The 17,540-nt window shown below is 43.6% G+C and overlaps 1 protein-coding gene across 2 annotated transcripts in view; it reads left to right on the forward strand.

Moving 5' to 3' along the window:
* Window positions 1–14,933, forward strand: part of JMJD1C (jumonji domain containing 1C) — a 159,632-nt gene extending 144,699 nt beyond the window's left edge. For both annotated transcript variants that reach the window (XM_066554271.1, XM_066554272.1), the window contains 11 exons: window positions 99–312; window positions 1,587–1,801; window positions 2,068–2,346; window positions 2,735–2,903; window positions 3,305–3,395; window positions 3,510–3,640; window positions 4,749–4,871; window positions 5,900–6,039; window positions 8,253–8,429; window positions 13,566–13,697; window positions 14,031–14,933. In XM_066554271.1, the coding sequence (XP_066410368.1) occupies window positions 99–312; window positions 1,587–1,801; window positions 2,068–2,346; window positions 2,735–2,903; window positions 3,305–3,395; window positions 3,510–3,640; window positions 4,749–4,871; window positions 5,900–6,039; window positions 8,253–8,429; window positions 13,566–13,697; window positions 14,031–14,120 (1,761 nt within the window). In that variant the 3' untranslated portion in view covers window positions 14,121–14,933. The remainder of the gene's footprint in view (window positions 1–98; window positions 313–1,586; window positions 1,802–2,067; window positions 2,347–2,734; window positions 2,904–3,304; window positions 3,396–3,509; window positions 3,641–4,748; window positions 4,872–5,899; window positions 6,040–8,252; window positions 8,430–13,565; window positions 13,698–14,030) is intronic.
* The last annotated feature ends 2,607 nt before the right edge of the window (window positions 14,934–17,540 follow it).

Raw genomic sequence — 17,540 nt, forward strand, 5'->3', positions numbered from 1 at the left:
GCATTTCAGTTTGCATATGTGGGGGTTAAATACTGGCCGTGTCTTTGAAATACTTTAAAGTGAAGCTGTGTAGTTAAAAATAAATTTGTTCTTTACAGGTTTTGCAGAATGTCCTTAACCACAGTAATAAAATTTCTCTGTGTATGCCTGAGTCTCAACAGCAGAATACTCCTCAAAAGTCTGAGACAAATGGTAACACAAGTCCAAGGAGTGATGTGAGCACAGACAGCAAGTTAACACCACCTGAATCCCAGTCCCCACTGCATTGGCTGGCTGATCTTGCAGAGCAGAAAGCCAGAGAAGAAAAAAAAGGTAAATATTTGAAATTGTCATATCATGTCTGTGACTTTGGGGGCACTGCTGGTACCTTTCAGATGACACCAAGCTGGGAGCGTGTGTTGATCTGTTGGAAGGTAGGAGGGCTTTGCAGGGAGGCTTGGAATGGTTGGATGGATGGGCAGAGTCCAGTAGGATGAATTTTGTAAGTCCAAGTGCCGAGTCCTGCATTGTAGCCACAATAACCCTGCAGTGCTGTAGGCTGGGGACAGGGTGGCTGGACAGTGCCCAGGCAGAAAGGGACCTGGGGGTGCTGGTGACAGCTGGCTGGACATGAGCCAGCAGTGTGCCCTGGTGGCCAAGAAGGCCAAGGGCTCCTGGCCTGGGTCAGGAATGGAGCTCATTCTGCCCCTGTACCTGGCCCTGCTGAGGGCACACCTGGAGTGCTGTGCCCAGCTCTGGGCCCTCAGGCTGGGAAGGACCTTGGGACGCTGGACCCCATCCAGAGGAGGCAACGGGGCTGGAGAGGGGCTGGGAACACAAACCCTGTGAGCAACCACTGAGGGAGCTGGGGTGCTCAGCCTGGAGAAAAGGAGCCTTATCACTCTCTACAGCTCCCTGAAAGGTGGCTGTGCTCAGGTGGGGCTGGGCTCTTTTCTCCAGGCAGCACTGACAGAACCAGAGGGCACAGTGTTAAGCTGTGCCAGGGGGAATGCAGGTTGGATATTAGGAAAAAGATTTTTGCACAAAGAGTGATAAAGTACTGGAATTGCCTGCCCAGGGAGGTGGTGGAGTCACCATCCCTGGATGTGTTTAAAAAAGGATTGGATGTGGCACTGGGTGCCAGGGTTTAGTTGAGGTAATGTTAGGGCATGGGTTGAACTTGATCTTATAGGTTTCTTCCACGCTAGTGATCCTGTGTGATTCTGCAATTGAATTAATAAAGAAATAATGCCATTTGCTGTTCACAAAAAGAAAAGACACTGTTCTTTCTCTTCCCTGGTGGCATCAGAAGATCACTGGTGGAATGGCTGCGTGCTGGGGAAGTATTTTCAGCTACAGCATTTCTCACTCAGGACAGGCACTCACTCAGCTGCAGGTCTGAGATGCTGAGGGAGGCCTTTGCTTGGTCACACTGTCTGACTGTGTTTTGAAGGATGCAGTTCATCCTCTGGTGTGTTTCCAGGTGAATAAAGCACTAGTGCTGCACAGTCTGTTACCACCACTAGGAAGTGCAGGGTACTGGTGCTGTTCCTGTGTGTGCACCATGATACAACAGCGTAAACTTGCAATGATTATTTTTGTTTTAGAGAACAAAGAATGTCCTTCTGGAAAACATTCGAAGGAAGGGAAGGATCAGGATAGTTTGGAGTCCCCAAACTGTAAAAGTTCTCCTCCTTCATCCCAGAACAACGAGCAGGGCTCAACCTTACGAGATCTGTTAACTACAACAGCAGGCAAACTGCGTCTGGGCTCTACAGATGCTGGCATTGCTTTTGCTCCAGTGTACTCTACAGGAACAGCAGTAAGTCTTTACAAGATGCACAGTTTTTCTCTTAGGATTTGAAAATCTATCAGTCTGTTCTGGCACATTACAGTTAGAGCAGTCTGATAGGTGTATTGCTTTAAATACTCATTCATAATTGAAACTTCATATGCACACACATTAACATTTTATTTGTTTTTATGTGTGATGCTAATTGATACAACATCAGAAATGTTACTCTCTTTCAAAAGGAATTGCATTAAGTTGCTTTTACACTGTTTAAGCATGCATTTGTTTTCTAACAGAGTGGCAAGAGTGGAAGGACTATGCCAAACATTCTTGATGATATAATTGCTTCAGTAGTAGAAAACAAGATTCCACCAAATAGAGCACCAAAGATAAATGTAAAATCTGAAATAAAAGAAGAGCCAAAGGATGATAAAAAAAGCATTCAGGACGACTGCAGTAAACGGTACAGTGATATCCAGTATTCGTGGATCTGTGACAAGCATGTTCTGTGGCTCAGAGATCATAAAAACACCAACAACTGGAAACTCTTCAAAGAGTGCTGGAAACAAGGAAGGGTAGGTATTGAGCAGGTTGGTCAGTAAGGTGACATCAGCAGGAGCTCTGGGGAGTTGTGTATTAAAGGACAGATATGCCTAACTCCATGTTTAAAACTGGGGGTAAAAACAGGTTGTCAGGTAGAGCCCACAGATGAACCTTGTGTAGTTAAACTTGAGGTAACCAGTTACAATAAATGAGACATTTCTGTTGTGGAGTTACAGATTCCAGGAAGGGGTGACACCTTTGGATATGGGTGCTGTTGGAGAAGTGTTAACAGCTCAGTAAGGCCAAGGTCTTCCATGTGTGTTCCAGACACATGTGTATTCCAGTTCAGTTAAAGAATTTGTCTACTTGTGAAAGGATAAGTACTGATTTTTAAAAATGATTTTATTTTACTCTTTACAGCCTGTTTTGGTGTCTGGTATGCATAAGAAAATGAACTTCAGCCTATGGAAAGCTGAGTCAATCAGTCTGGATTTTGGAAACCAGCAAGCAGATATCTTGAATTGCAAGGACAGTATCATTTCAAACACCAATGTCAAGGAGTTCTGGGATGGTTTTGAAGATGTTTCAAGTATGTTCCTTAAAAATGTATTATGGTATTGATTCTGAATATGATCAGTGTTAGAAACTGCAGTTAAAAATTATCATTATGGATCTTGGGGCTTTGAAGAAACTTTAAAAAGAAAGCTGTAGGTAATCTGTTTCCAGAGAATGTGGTGGAAACTTGCACTTTGTATCTCTGCAGAATTAAGGATGCACTGTTACACTAGCTAGGTCTGACTAAGAAACTGGACAAATGCCCTTCTTACTTAACTAGCTGAGTTTGGTTTGTATCATTCTTGGGTCTTGAAATCAACTATCTCCTGTTTATGCATGAAATTTTGATTCTTGGCAGGTTTAGAGTTCATGTTTAGTTGAATAAAGTGAAATGCCTACAGTACATGAATTTTTAGTTATTTCTGTTATTTACAGAACGGCAGAAAGTAAAAAATGGAGAAACAGCTCTGCTAAAACTGAAAGACTGGCCTTCTGGTGAAGATTTCAAAACCATGATGCCAGCAAGGTATTTTGAGTTTAATATTAGATGTTCTTCAGTCAGTCTTAAGATTACTCTTGCTTTCTCTCTCTATGTAAGAGAACAAATTCAATTATATTCTTTTTTTCTTTTCTCCTCCAGATATGAGGACTTATTAAAAAGTTTACCCTTGCCTGAATATTGTAGTCCAGAAGGAAAACTAAACTTGGCTTCTCATCTGCCAGGATTTTTTGTCCGGCCAGATTTGGGACCCAGACTGTGCAGTGCATATGGTGAGTGTGCCCTGTAAATGCAGCTGTTACCTCTTCCCTTAAATGTGTAGAATATCACACATTGCCATGCTTGACAGAAAGATGAGCTTTCTTGATCACTGAATGTAGGGAAATACTGACTGACTTGGGATTTTAACAGTACTTGCACCTGGGCCATGAGAGTCTATTTGCTTCTCCATTTCCTTCCATCTTTTCTTATGCTATTGGAGTATTCTGGAGCGTATAAATGGTTACCTGCTTCTGCACAGTGATAGAACCTGTCTTTGGTAATGCTGTGTGACAAAATACTTCATGAAATATCATGGTATTCATAATTCTGGTCATAAATTAATCTCATCATATTTCTCATAATTTATTTCGTGTGCTGTACACTCAAAAACCTGTTTAGAAAAGGTTGATTCCCTCAGACACTTTGTCTGCTCCTTCTTTTGCCAAGAATTTTGTTCAATTCTGTTTTACAAATAGGACAAGAAATGAGTAGTAATTTGTGACACAGTGACTTTGGTTTTAAAAGTTCTCCAAATATCCTGTGAAAGAGGCATATTAACAATAGTGATAATGGCATGGGTCTGAGAACTGAGTCATTAATGCCACTCTGAGGTAACACTGCTCTAAGGCCGTGTTCCAGAATGTCCTTTTGATTTAAGAATGTTCATTTCCACTTCTTAAAACTACAATTAATTTTCCTCTTTGGGCATAATTTTGATTAAGAACTCTCTTACAGCCAGACATAAAAGTGACGGATTTGATAACCTTATGTATTCATTGTACCTGTATTGCCTTTGATAACCTTGTGTATTCATTGCCCTGAACAACCTGAAGGGTTGAAGAGGAATGGAACATAGTGGTCAGGAAATGTCTCTGACTATTCTGAAACATTTTGTTCTGACACAGATGCTGTGTAGGGACAGGTACCTGGGCTAGGAGAGAATCTCAAGGACTCTGTTAAAAAGTAATGTTTTCTTGTTTAGCAGGTGAACCAGAAACATGTTTTTGATTTGTCTATCTCAGTGATGCCAAGTATACTTCAGAAATTTCTTCACTGTTGTTACATGTTCTGATTTGAATATGCAATACAAACAAATCTTAATTTTATCTTGTAACGTAGGTGTGGCTGCTACTAAAGACCATGACATAGGAACCACAAATCTCCATATTGAAGTTTCTGATGTCGTGAACATCCTTGTTTATGTTGGCATAGCCAAAGGAAATGGAGTACTTTCCAAATCAGGTAATGTAATCTCACTCACTGCAAGAGGTGTAGATGGACTGAATGTTCTGCCCCTTCTAAAATTGACACTGTTCTTTGGAAGGCAGATCCATAAGAACTTGCTTACAGCTGGGTCATTCTTTGTTCCAAGGGTTTGCACAAACATTAATTCTGTATAAAATACACTGCAGTTCATGAATTATCAAATGGTATTTCAAACTCTTTCCACTTTTTCTGCCATTACATATAATTGATGCACCATTGCTGTGCTGGGGCTGGCATAGCTAATGGAAGTGCAGGGTGGAGGATTTTCTCTAGAAGCTGTGCTGGTTCTAACAGTTATGTCAGGATGATGTATTTGCCAAACCTTCTGTTTATGCTGCTTCTTTGGATGCATTGTGCTTACTCTATTGAATTTGGGCTGTAATGCAATTTTTCAACACTGGAGAGCTTAAATTGGTGTATGTTAGTTGTCTCTATGAGGTTTATTGCTTATGTGAAGCAGTCTTTAAATCACTGAAATAGTTCTGTTTCTTTGCCCTTTTTCTTTTGTCCTCTTACTCTGTAATCAGCAAATGTAGATTTTGGGTGTGACTAATAGAGCTGCAGTAAGGTTTGTCTTTCATTTGCTTTGTTTTCACTTGTGTATGCATGGAGTTAATAGCAGCAAACTTGAGCATCCTGGGAGAGCTCTGGCTGCAACAACAGCATGCTATACACTGCTTGTGCTGACTGCAGGAAAACACCTCTGTCATCTTTTCCTTTTTTGGTACCAGCCCTGCTTGTTTATTTCAGCTAGGAGATTGTGTTCTGTGGAATTCAGGAAATGTGAAAAAGTTCAAAAATTAAAGGTATTTTTAAGGTATCCATGGCATTCATGTTCTAGTAATGAGTTACAGACACTGAACAGAAAGATCACCTGGTGGCTTCTGTGGTATTCAGCAAACTTCCATCTGCTCAATCTCACACAAGAATTTTGAAAAGAAGATATTTAGTTTCTGTGTTTTTTCTCCTTCTCACATTTAAAGAATATTTTTGTTGAACCTTAGGAGTTTTGAAGAAGTTGGAAGAGGAAGATTTGGATGACCTTTTAAGGAAGAGGTTGAAAGATTCAAGTGAATTACCTGGTGCTTTGTGGCACATTTATGCTGGCAAAGATGCTGACAAGATAAGAGAGTTTCTGCAAAAGGTTAGATTTATAACACATCATTTATAAATATAACCTAAGTAATTGGTTAATCAACAGGGGCTGGCAAAAACCACAAACCCCACTTCAATGTTAGAGAAGGGAGGAAGGCAAAATTATTTCCTTTATAGCACGTAAAATAAACTATACTTGACCTGCTGCACCACCAACAAATAAAGTATGTAACACATAAATTCACTTTGTAAGAGTGACAGGTGGTCTGTAACTGAGGGCTTAGGAGGGCATCGAGATCTGCTCTTGCCCTGCTCCAATACAAAAGATAATTTGTGGGATGGTTTTTTTCTGTCACTGATCCATTACTGTATTATTGCTGCTGAATTTTTGGTGAATTTTCCCATGCCAAATCCCCTGACCTCACCACCCATGGGCACCAAGCTTTGCCAGGACTGTGTCACATCAATCAGTCAGCACAGGAACGTGGCTGGGCTCTTGGTGAAGGTGGAAGCAGTGGGAGAACACCCCCAGGGGCAGCAAACTTCACCTGGCTGTGCTGCAGATCATCCTTCAGTGGCATGTGGTGATCAGAACTTAGAGCCACATCAGAACCTTTCAGGTTGTTCCTAGGATGAATATCTATCAGTGCATTAATTGAGGCATTCCATCTTGGAAGCAGTTTTCTGTGCCCTGTCCTTAGCACATTTGTGCGCTCTGGAAAGTGGCCTTGATAGAAGACACAGAAATACCAAAGTATCACTGAAGTGATTGCTCAAGGAGGTGTCTTCACTGTCTTCTTCTGTGAGGAGAGATCAGATGAGTTTTAACTGGCTGCAGCAAAGGGGTCCCTAAACAAACTCGAGGCCAAGGGCTCTGCTGTGAGCAGGGGAAGCCCAAGCAATTCAGCAGTGGAGATTCCCTTTGAGAGTAAAGCAGTGTTACTGTACCATGCAGCTGTCCTCCAGTGACTCAAACAGTTGCTCTTTGGCAGGCTGAGCTGTGGGGAAAAATGAGCACTGGTAAGTAAAACAAAGCTAATTCCAGGAGACGATGAATTATTCAGCAAGACTTTTTCTTAATTCAAAAAGTAGGTGCTCATAAATTAGATGGTGCCTTTTCAGTTCAAAAAAGAGAGTTGTGAATAAAGTCATGAATGCAAAGGAATAGGTGGACATAGAGAGGAAATGCTGAATACTCCCTCAGAGCACTTGTGAAACTACAGAGAATAGCTGTGAAACTATTTGAGCAGCAGGTTTAAAACAGCAGCATTTAGGATGCTGTGTAAAGAAGTTTGTCATTTGCTACCACAGTTAGCCCTGGTATCCCAAGTGAGCTGTGTACCACCATGTATTTTAGGAGTGGTGGTATTTGGGAAGTATTGAATTGGAGATTACTGATGAGTAATCATTGGGACCACTTTGCTGCTGCTAAGATATAAAATCTCAGTATCTTGTTAGAAGGGTGATAATACTCAAGGAGGGTTTCAAGTTCTGCATCACATAATTACATTCATTTAATAAAATAAAAACAAAAATCTATGTTTCATGACTCATGACAGGTAGATTAGGTTTGTGTTCTTTATATGTAATCACTTTTTTCTTTTTTAGTGACTCGGATTGATTTAGAGTAATATTTGTTCCCCCGTGGCTCACTTGATGAGAAATGGTTGTGCCATTCCATTTACTGATTTCAGGAAGTATTTTTATGTGTTCATCATTTTTTTCTGAATACCTTCATAGGGTGGTAGGGAAGCAGCTTCTTATACCAGTGTGGCTGAGGTTGGAAGGGGCCCCTTGAGGTCCCTTCTGTCCAGCCCTGTGCTCAGGCAGAGTCATCTGGAGCAGGTTTGCCAGGACTACAACCTTTGGCTTTATTGGCTGCTTTGTTCCTGAGCTAAGGTGGTGATGTTGTGTGTCTGTGTCAAAACTGAAGAAGGTTGTAAGCCTGAGGAACTGGCAGCACAGGAACTCCTGAGCTCAGATTTTATTTTCTGGATGAAAGAAGTCACACAGAGAAGCATGTTGCTTATTAATAGATTATTGTGCTGAGTTCTTTAAAGCTCTGCACTTTGGAGTGGGACTGTTACAGATGTCCTCAGTTCAGTGAGACTTCCCAGATCCTTTGGGGTTGTTTTGAATCCCTAGCCAGGTTGGTATTGGGAACTGAGTGACGTTGCTTGGCGAGGTGAGCATACATAAAATTGATCAGCAAAAGGTTTGGTTCTTTTGGAAGTTATTTGGGATGTTTTCTGTACTTAACAGATAGCAAAGGAGCAAGGCCTGGAGGTTTTACCAGAGCACGATCCAATCCGTGATCAGAGTTGGTATGTGAACAAAAAACTTCGCCAAAGACTTTTTGAAGAATACGGAGTAAAAACCTGCACAGTTATTCAGTTCCTTGGTGATGCTATTATTCTACCAGCAGGAGCACTTCATCAGGTAATGTACATTAAGTTCAAGACATACAAAATGAATAACTTTTTTCCAAAGACATGGATACATCTGTGCTCAGTTACATTTTATTTTTTATTAGTATCTGTTAGCATGTAGGAATGTAAAATAAGATATATCTGCTGGTGTAGCTGACTAGCATACAGCAAATGGAATGCTTTAAGGATTAGTTCTTTTTTTACTTTACAAATGAACAGACTATTATTAACCATTGTTTTCCACTTTTCATTTCTGTAGCAAATTTCTAAACAAACTGAGTCTAGTTATGGCAGAGTCAGGTTAGTAATTTTCTTCTTCTAAGCCAGCAGTTAACCTAATTGAGGAGGGGCAGGGAGAGCAACTTGAGCAGGTATGGATGGAAAGCACCTGGATGTCAGGTGTCCTTGTTTTTGTCCTTAGCTGTAGGTGAATTGTAGTGGGCGTTCTGGTGTTTCTGTAACAGATATTTGGTTGTTTTTCCATGCCACATTTAAGTTCCTTTTAACACAGAGGGTACATCAATCACCAGAAGTCATCATTGTCTCTTCAGCAGTTTTTCTTGCTCTGAGAAAGAGTGATCTCACCTTTGCAGCAGCTGGGCTGATCTAATCTGTAGTTGGGTAGGAAAGGTGCAGCCACTGGGGCAGTTCTGGAGAAGCAGGATGAATTTGTGTTAGTCAGCCTCAGTTGCCCCTGGCATAAAGGGTTATTAGTTACTTGCCTTCAGGCCTTTTTCCCTCACAGCCTGTAAACTGCTGCTCCTTGGTGGAAAGAGGAAGAAAGCTCAGTTGTTTAGGTGAGACTTTTAGGCCATTCTAGACTTATTTCTTTGGTGCTTCAGCAGGAAGTGGAGCTGTCTGGCTTGCTGTCTTGCCAGCTGTCAGGCACCACTAATGAGGTCCTTGACTGTCAAGGAATGAGGAGCATCCCCACCCTGCAGTTGGTTGTAAACCATTGTGATGTTGAAGATCTATCATTGATCTCCCTGTGGGTTCAAGTGAGGCCAAGCCTTTCTGAAGAAGGTGCTGTTTGGTTTCCAATCTGCAGATCAGCTTCCAGCTGTGGCATAGAGGAAGCAGTGGCTCACCATGTCCCTGTGGCCAGGGCAGTGGAGTTTAGTGGGGTTTCCCCTGTGAAAAACTGACAGGGGTGTGGTGATGACAGGGGTCATGTCCCTGCTCTGTCTCTGGCTGTGTCTGTTGTGGGGCACTGAAAGCCCCTGGTACCTTACCTGGACTAGGCTCCTCCTCATCCCACTGAGTTTCTGGGTGGGCTTGACATGGTGGTACATAGCTCTGGATGGTCTGTGGGGATTTGTTTTCTGCCACAGGAAAGGAAAGACCCAGACAGCCCCCAACAGACCTTGCTGACCCAAATGTAGGGAGGTGTAGGTTGCCTTCCCCCATACAGTGACTCTCAGGGCTTGATGTTGTTTCACAAATGTGGAGGAACATCTGACATTGTTGCTGTTCTTGGCTCCTGTTAGGCTAAAGAAGTTGGCACTCCCAGAGTCATGTATTGCATCCTCCAGCAGCCTTACTCTGATCCCATGAAACAAGAGAGATCTATCCCAGATAGGAGAGTGGAAGGGAACCCAGGGGAAATAACAAATGTCCTGGGAAATCTGTTCTATATAGCATGTGCCATTATATAAAGCCATACAGAATATAAAACATGAAGTAGTGGGACTGTTCCAATCTTCCCTCTACTTTATATGTTTAAGGACCAAAAATAAGACCACTCTTATCTTTATCTCCTTGGCTTTAAACTGGAGATTGTGTTTGAAGTGGTAATGTTGTAGCTTCTGGCACCAAGGAGTTAATAACATGGTGTTTTTAAACCTTAGTGGGTGAAGCTGAGAACCTTTTCATCTTCAGTAAGAAGTTCCTGTGAATCTGCCACGTAGGAGGAAATAAAAGCATCGTGTTCTTTCATGTATGTGCATAGTGCTCTCTGTAGAGATGCGTAAATACTGACCTTAGGGATCAGCAGCAGCACTTCAGAGATACAAAGCACATTTAAAAACTGAAAAATAAGTCTGCACAAGAATACATACCATGTTAAGTTTACACATTAAGTGTTTCAGATTTACATGCACATTATGAACCTTTTAATTATTAAAACTGGGTAAAAGTTGATGCTATATTAGGTGGTAAATTAACATTTTTATTTGCTCATGAGTAATGTTGTGGAGCAGAAGGAATCAGACTGAGGGCTGGAGCTGGGGAGCCTGGCTGCCTGTGGTCACTGCATAAATGTAGTTCTGACTCTTCCTTTCTGGAGCCAGTTAGGATTGTTGGCACACTGCTGCTTCTGACGTGCTGGTCTAGAATTTACTGCCCTAACATGGAGGAGGTTGTGTGTATTTCTTCTGTATATTGTTTTTCCACCCCCCCCTCCCTCCCCCCAGTTCTATGGATTCATGTCTGGCTTTTTAAAGCTTATTCTTTACATTTCATGGCAGCATGTGCATTCCTCTTGCTTCCCAGCTTTCTCCCCCTCCCTGTGTACTTGCAGACAGCAGTCACATTCTTCTTGTGAGGGCTGCAGCAGGCAAAGTCAGACTGTTCCCGGTGGGAGGGGAGGGACAGCCTCTCCTGTGAGCTGTGACGGGCAGGGCAGCCTTGTCTGTTCCTCTTGTGGAGGGAATTGCTCTCTCAGAAGGAGAATCCAGAAATAGATACAGTGTTGGACCATCACCTCTGCAGCTGCTTCCCTGAATGCTCTGTGAGGGGCATCTCCTTTCTTCTTGGCTGTACAGCTGGGAGCTCAGCAGTGTCCCTGGCTGCTAATGGCTGAGCCTTGTTCCCTCTGGGGCACTTGTGACTGGGAACTTCCCCAGCTAAAAAAGGGTGTTGGTACTGGTCTTTTGCAAGATTCACTCTTTCTGCTGCTCCACTGTGGGTTATGCTGTATCATAGACATCTCTAGGGATGGCCTCCCTGGTTTTAACTTGGTAGCTCCAAATTGGTAAAATATTTTAACTAAAAAAAAAAGCTAGAAATACTGGAGTCAGTAATTGAAATGCGGTGTTCAGGCGCCCTGCAAAACTTGTTCATAGTGGAAAAGTGATTATGATGTTGTTTTTTATAGAGGCATTATCTTGATTTAACAGCAGGATTATGCATTGTACAATAACTCGCTCGCAGGTAGTGTGGCATGCTGGCAATGCTCCGATAAGGATTGTCGGATAAAGGTCTGGGCGTTGCACATGCACAGCTCGGGGAGCTCAGCCTTGCAGGAAGTGGCTGATCCCGTGGCCATCAGGATGGCTGGGTGGCCCTTTCTTCCCTGCCCACTCCCTTTCCCTGTCCCAGCCCAGGTCTGAGGCTTTTCCAGCACCGCAGGCCCTCCCAGGCCCTGCTGGAAGCGCCGGCTCTGCGTGGGCCGGGTGTGGAGCTGTTCTCAGTTCAGCTGGAAGTGGCACAGGCGTGGGAGTGCTGCACTCCTCGCCCCACAAACCTCAGGGGAATCGTTGCTAAACGTTTCTGTGTGTGTGTCACTGCATCAGCTTGTGTTATAAATATTATAAATAGAACTGCCTGGGGCTGTCAGCGGGGCATTCCCATGCTGAGCACCAGAGCAGCCGGGTAAAATCTGTCCCCGCAAACTTTCACACGGATAAGACAGGCCCTGGAAGGGAGGGAAGAGCAGACTTCAGGCACAGCAGAATTAAAGGTCTGAGGGAAACAAGTGTTTCCTATTCTGCCATGGAGGGATAGGGAGTCATTAAAACCTTGTCTTAGTGAGGAGAAAGTGAATGAGTGGTGTGGGATTTGCATGGGCTGGCAAGGAAGCCAGGGGCAGGTAGAGACTTGAAAGAGGTGGGAAGCCTGTGAGGGAGGGGAGGGGGCTGGAGCTGCTGTCTGCACAATGCAGAGGTGCCTCACCCCAGGCTCTAGGAAATTCCCTGAGTGCTGGTGGGAGCCTCGTGCTGGCACTTCTGCAGCTGCTGCCTCTCTCCTGGCTTTCTGCTGTTTGCAGATGGTGTGGCATCAACAAACCCTCCTTGTGTCCAGAATTAGTTCTGTTTTGATGAATTCTCAGGAGGAGGGACCAGCACTGCTTTGTCCTTGATGATGATGATGAGCAGTCAAAAACCCCATGTGCAACATGACTGCTGAGCTGGGGGTCACCTGCTGGGATTTCAGCTGTAGAGAGGGAGCTGCTGTGTAAAATCAGACTTGGGCAGGGGTTTTGGAGAAGAAAGAAAATTTTAAATTAAGTCCTGTGCCCTCAACTGTGTAGACCCCAGTGGTTTCTTTGAATGTCAGGTACCATAATGGAATTTTTAGAGTGTGCATTTAGAAACTCTAGATTTTGCTAGGTTTCACTTTAAAATACACAGATCTCTATCAGTCCTGCGCAGGGTGGGATGGAGTGTTTGCTGGAATGGCTGAGGCTCTGCCTCCCTGCCCCCAAGCTTTGGGAATTCAAACTGTTGCACATCACAGCTTCTGTGAGGAGCTGTTGGAGTTTGGGGAAAAGAGGATTTTGACTGCTGAATTACAAATTACAGTGTAATTTGTAAGGGTTTAGGGGTGAAAACACAATTGGTTCTGAAGGGAGTGAACTGGAGTTGGTGGTTGGGTCACAATGAGGAAGCAATTTCCCTTTCCCCTGTCCTCCAGGCACGACCTGGGTGGCAGGAGATGGTGTCTGTTCCTCAGTAGTTATCTCATGTCAGTAAGAAGCAATGTTCAGAGAAAGAAGAAGAGTGCTCTTTTCCCCCTACTTCTCAGCCTCCCCTTTTCCCTGTTGATGGTTGTTTCTTTCAAGTATCTCCACTGGCAGTTCCTTTCCCATGAGGTGCCAGCTTGCAGTGTGTGTGCGTGGCAGAGGAGCCGGGTCCTGCAGGGCAGGGCAGCTCCAGGGCTGGGCAGGCTGAGTGCAGCTGCTGAGGGAGGAGCAAGGCCTCAGTGTGGGATTTATGCTGAGCACGGGCAGCTGGGCAGCCTTCAGAGGTGCTGTGGCAGCAGCCAGCCTAGATAAGGCAGACACATAATTGCTCTCTACCTGTAAAGGTGCCCTTTAGTCCCATAAGGCTCTGGTTAAGGCATCTCAAGGCCCACTCTTTCCTCAGGTACCTCTGCCAAAGAATAACCCCAAATACTAATGATCATCTCTTTTTGTTATTTTGGATAGGTGCAAAATTTTCACAGCTGCGTTCAAGTAACGGAAGACTTTGTGTCTCCAGAACATCTTGTACAGTCATTTCACCTAACGCAGGAGCTGAGGCTGTCAAAGGAAGAAATCAATTATGATGATAAACTGCAGGTAGGCAATGAATGCTGCTCTGGAAGGGGCTGGGAAGGCAGGGTGTGCTTGGGCTCATTGAAATGCCGAGCAGTGTGTGGAGCTACTTCCTTGCTGCTGTTCACACAGAATAACAATGAGCAGCAGCATGAATGCCAGGGCTGTAAATGACTCTGCCTTGAGCTGCTGGCTTTATTTCACATTACATTTTAAAATGTGTAAAAAGCTGTTCCTTTTGCACAGGCTCGATGAAGCCTTTCTTTTTTCCATCCACTAAGCTTAGGGCTCAGTCCTAAACTTTGCAGAGTTCCTCGGGTCATAGTCCTTACTGAAATCTGTCCCGTGTTCTTGCAGGTTAAAAATATCTTGTATCACGCAGTTAAAGAAATGGTGAGAGCTTTGAAGATTCACGAAGGTGAAATGGAAGATATGGATGAGAACTGAGCACACTCTGCTTTTTGGAGGTAGCGTCACCCAGAGGTTATTTCACCTGATCTGTGAATGGTAAACACACTAATTTAAGCTTCACAAACCATCAGTGCCAAGAAAACACAGTCATCATATTTACTTGTTAATGACACTGCAACGGTAGAGCTTCAGATCACAGCCACTGTGATTCCATGTTCCACTTGCAAACAGTTGAGCAGCGTTCTGCTGTCTGTATTATAATGTACATGAAGTTTGTGAAATGTCAAAGATTTAAGATGATGTATTTATTTTTGGAAAAAACGACAAAATTCTATGCTATATTGTTGATCAAATGTAAATGTGACTTGTACAGTTTGCTAAAATAATTCAGATCTTTTTCACTACATTGAGACAGTTACTGTGAGAGTAGGACACAAACACCAGCTATTGCCTGCATTTGGGATCTTGCTGAGTCCGCACAGCAGTCATGTCATATTCTGAAAATTACTGCCAAATAATTGTAAACTTTGTAAAATATAAAGTATATAAAGTAGATATTAAATACAGACACTTCAGTATTTTATTGAAGCTATTCAGTGTACAATTAAACGTTTTCAAAAGGTGTAATTTATTTAAAAATTGTCTCATTTTGGTAAAATTTATGTGAACTTTTAAAGCTTAAATATTAAACTTAATATGCTATGTAAATATATACATATATACATTCAATGATGTATTTTTTTAAAACATTGGCTTGCTTTAATTTGTTAAAAGTGCAAGTGTTACACATGCTTTGTACATTGAAGTTGAAAGGGGTTTTACATTTTCCATTAAAATGACTTTGTCAGACGTCGCGGTGTGGGTTTGTTTGTTCGCTGCTGCCAGGGCAGCCGAGTGCTGCCCCCTGCGGGCCGCAGCCGGCACTGCCGGGAGCCTCTGCCCCCGCCCCTTCCCTTCGGGACTCGGCACCTGCTCCACGGGAAGGGGAAAGGCGTTTCTGTGCAATGATTGTCTCCTAACAGCTTGCCTTTGATCGCTCAGGTAATGCTACAAAATAATGGATGTTTTTAAAAATTTATTTTTATGGGTTTTTTTATTTAATAATGATAAATGTTAGCAGTTGAGCAGAATTCTAGGTTTTTGAGTGAGTTTGAAAAGCTTCACAAGAAGTGTGCTTCAAGTTATTACAATTATTCAAATACTTATATTGATTATCAAATGCTGGGCAGAGCCAATGGCCAGCTCCTGAGGTGTCCAAAAGGGGATAGTAATTATCCTGGTTACAGTAATGACCCTGGTTACTGCTTCCAGTCTGACACATCTGACTGGGTTTGGGGTCACCAAAAACCCCAAATCCCATGTAAGTCACCTTTCAAAATAATAAATCACATTCCAAAAGTCAAAATATTTAGTTGGCTTGAAAACTTGAAATTTGTCAAGTTGCAGAGAAATACCAGGGAGTTAATGGTGCTGCACCTAACAAATGCTTCTTAACTTTGTAGCCTGTTCCATCCATTATCATCTTTATTCTTCCCTGCAGCATTAGAGCATTGGCTGAGAGTGGAGGATCTGCCACTGTATATTTGCTTAATGAGAAGTGGACTCTGGTTGTACATACTTTCATTTTTTAAGTTCAAGATATGTAAATACTTTAATATTTCCTTCTTCAATTGAGTTTTTTTTTTCCATGTGCCTTACAAGTATGAAATTATTGTTCCTGCTGCAGAGTCCCATTGCCCTTGGTTCTTTTCCTGCAGCCAAGAGCAGTTGCTGGCCCTGGGCCATGGCTGCCATCACTGCTCACTCCTGTGCTGCTGCTGTGTCTTGGCAGCTGAGTGGGAGGGCAGGGCTTGGTGTCCCCTGAGTTAGTGTCCCAAAGTGTCACATTGCCACGCCTGCCCTGGCCAAAGCCATGGGTTTTGTCCTCTGCCTGTTCTCCAGTGCCTGTACAGCTGACAGCACCTGTGCCTCGAGATCTGAGCTTTGGTACCACCCTATGGCCCCACTGACAGCTGCCCTGCCACCCCAGAGGGCTTAGAGACCTGGGCAGGGGTCCCTGGCACCTGCCTGTCCAGCTGAAGATGTTCTTCTCTCCTTAAAGGAAACTGGAAGAGTGACTAAACAGTGCCAGAAGTTGTTGAAGTTCACAGGTACTCCAAATACCACTAAAAACACCAAAAAAGTTGTTTAAGTACTTGGTGTAGCACATTCTGCTTAGTACCTTCAGGTTTCTGGCTCTGTCACAATGAAGCCAAGCTCCCTGCAGGAAATGGGAGCAGGAAGTGGTGCTGGTGTTGTGCTTGTGGCTGTGAGCGTGACCAGAGGCGTTCACAGCTCATGTCTGACACCAGAGGGGTTTGTGGGAAGCTCTTTTGTTCTCAGGTTAGTTTTTCCCTCTTGACCTTTTTCCATGTTCTGTGATGTGTTTCTGGGCATGTTTTTCCCATCTTCATTTGCTAAAGACTCTTGGGGGACTTCTGCTCTACAATCTCAACTATTTTAATACAGCCAAAAGTATCCAGTGAGATCAGCTGAAGCTGTTGGAGTGCAGGAATGCTGTCAGCTGCTAGAACATGGATATGAAATACTGTGTGTCATCTTTTGTCACCTTCCTGTTGAGCACAAGCTCTGTCTTTGTCTGCTTTGCTCTCCATGAAACTCCTCCTTCTTTCTCCTTTCCTGTCATTTGAAAGATCACACCTCAAGAGTCAGCAAAACTGTGAGCCCTGTTCCCCACACCCCCCTTTCCCTCTTTTCCAGTTCCTTATCATCATCTCCATCCTCAGCATTGCTGTAAATGGCCACAGCAGTTTCTTTCCTGTTGGAACTGCAGAGGTACCTAATGAAGAATAAGTTTTTAGCAAAGAACAAAGCAGGGCTGTGATGACCTGAAGTATTTCAGCACAGATGGCTCCTGCATTTATGGTTTAGCAGAAACAGAAATTGCTGGAATTGCTGGCAGGGAAATGGTGGTCCCTGTTAGGGAGGTCAGACTAGGGGTTTAGAACAGTCTGATTTGCAAATCTATTTATTCTACTCCCAGCTTCATGCAAGTTGCTCAGATCTCTGTGTGTAGGCCAACTCCCATCTGATCAGCCCTACGTTCTCATGCTCTCTGACCTTTTTGGTAGGTGGTAGTTTTGTTTGTGCCCTCTCCTGTGACATCCTGTCAAGCCCTCTTCTGCTCTCACAGCTGACAGCCTTCCCTGCCCTGTGCCTGTAACTGGGAATTTCCCTTCCTTTTTCCTTCCACAGCCACCACTGCCTGTTCTGCTGCTTTCCAGAGCAGGATGTTTGTGCTCTCCCCCACATCCGTGCTGGATGAGCTGCCTCACCCTGTTGAGATTCCTGGAGTTGGTCTCGGCTGCGCTTTCCCCTGCTAAGCCCCAGCTTTGTTTCAGGCAGTGTCAGCTCTCGCTGTGCTCCTGCTTGGCAGCTTTGACCCGTGCTTTGAAG

Source organism: Molothrus aeneus, chromosome 8 (genome assembly GCF_037042795.1).
Source record: "Molothrus aeneus isolate 106 chromosome 8, BPBGC_Maene_1.0, whole genome shotgun sequence".
NCBI lineage: Eukaryota > Metazoa > Chordata > Aves > Passeriformes > Icteridae > Molothrus > Molothrus aeneus.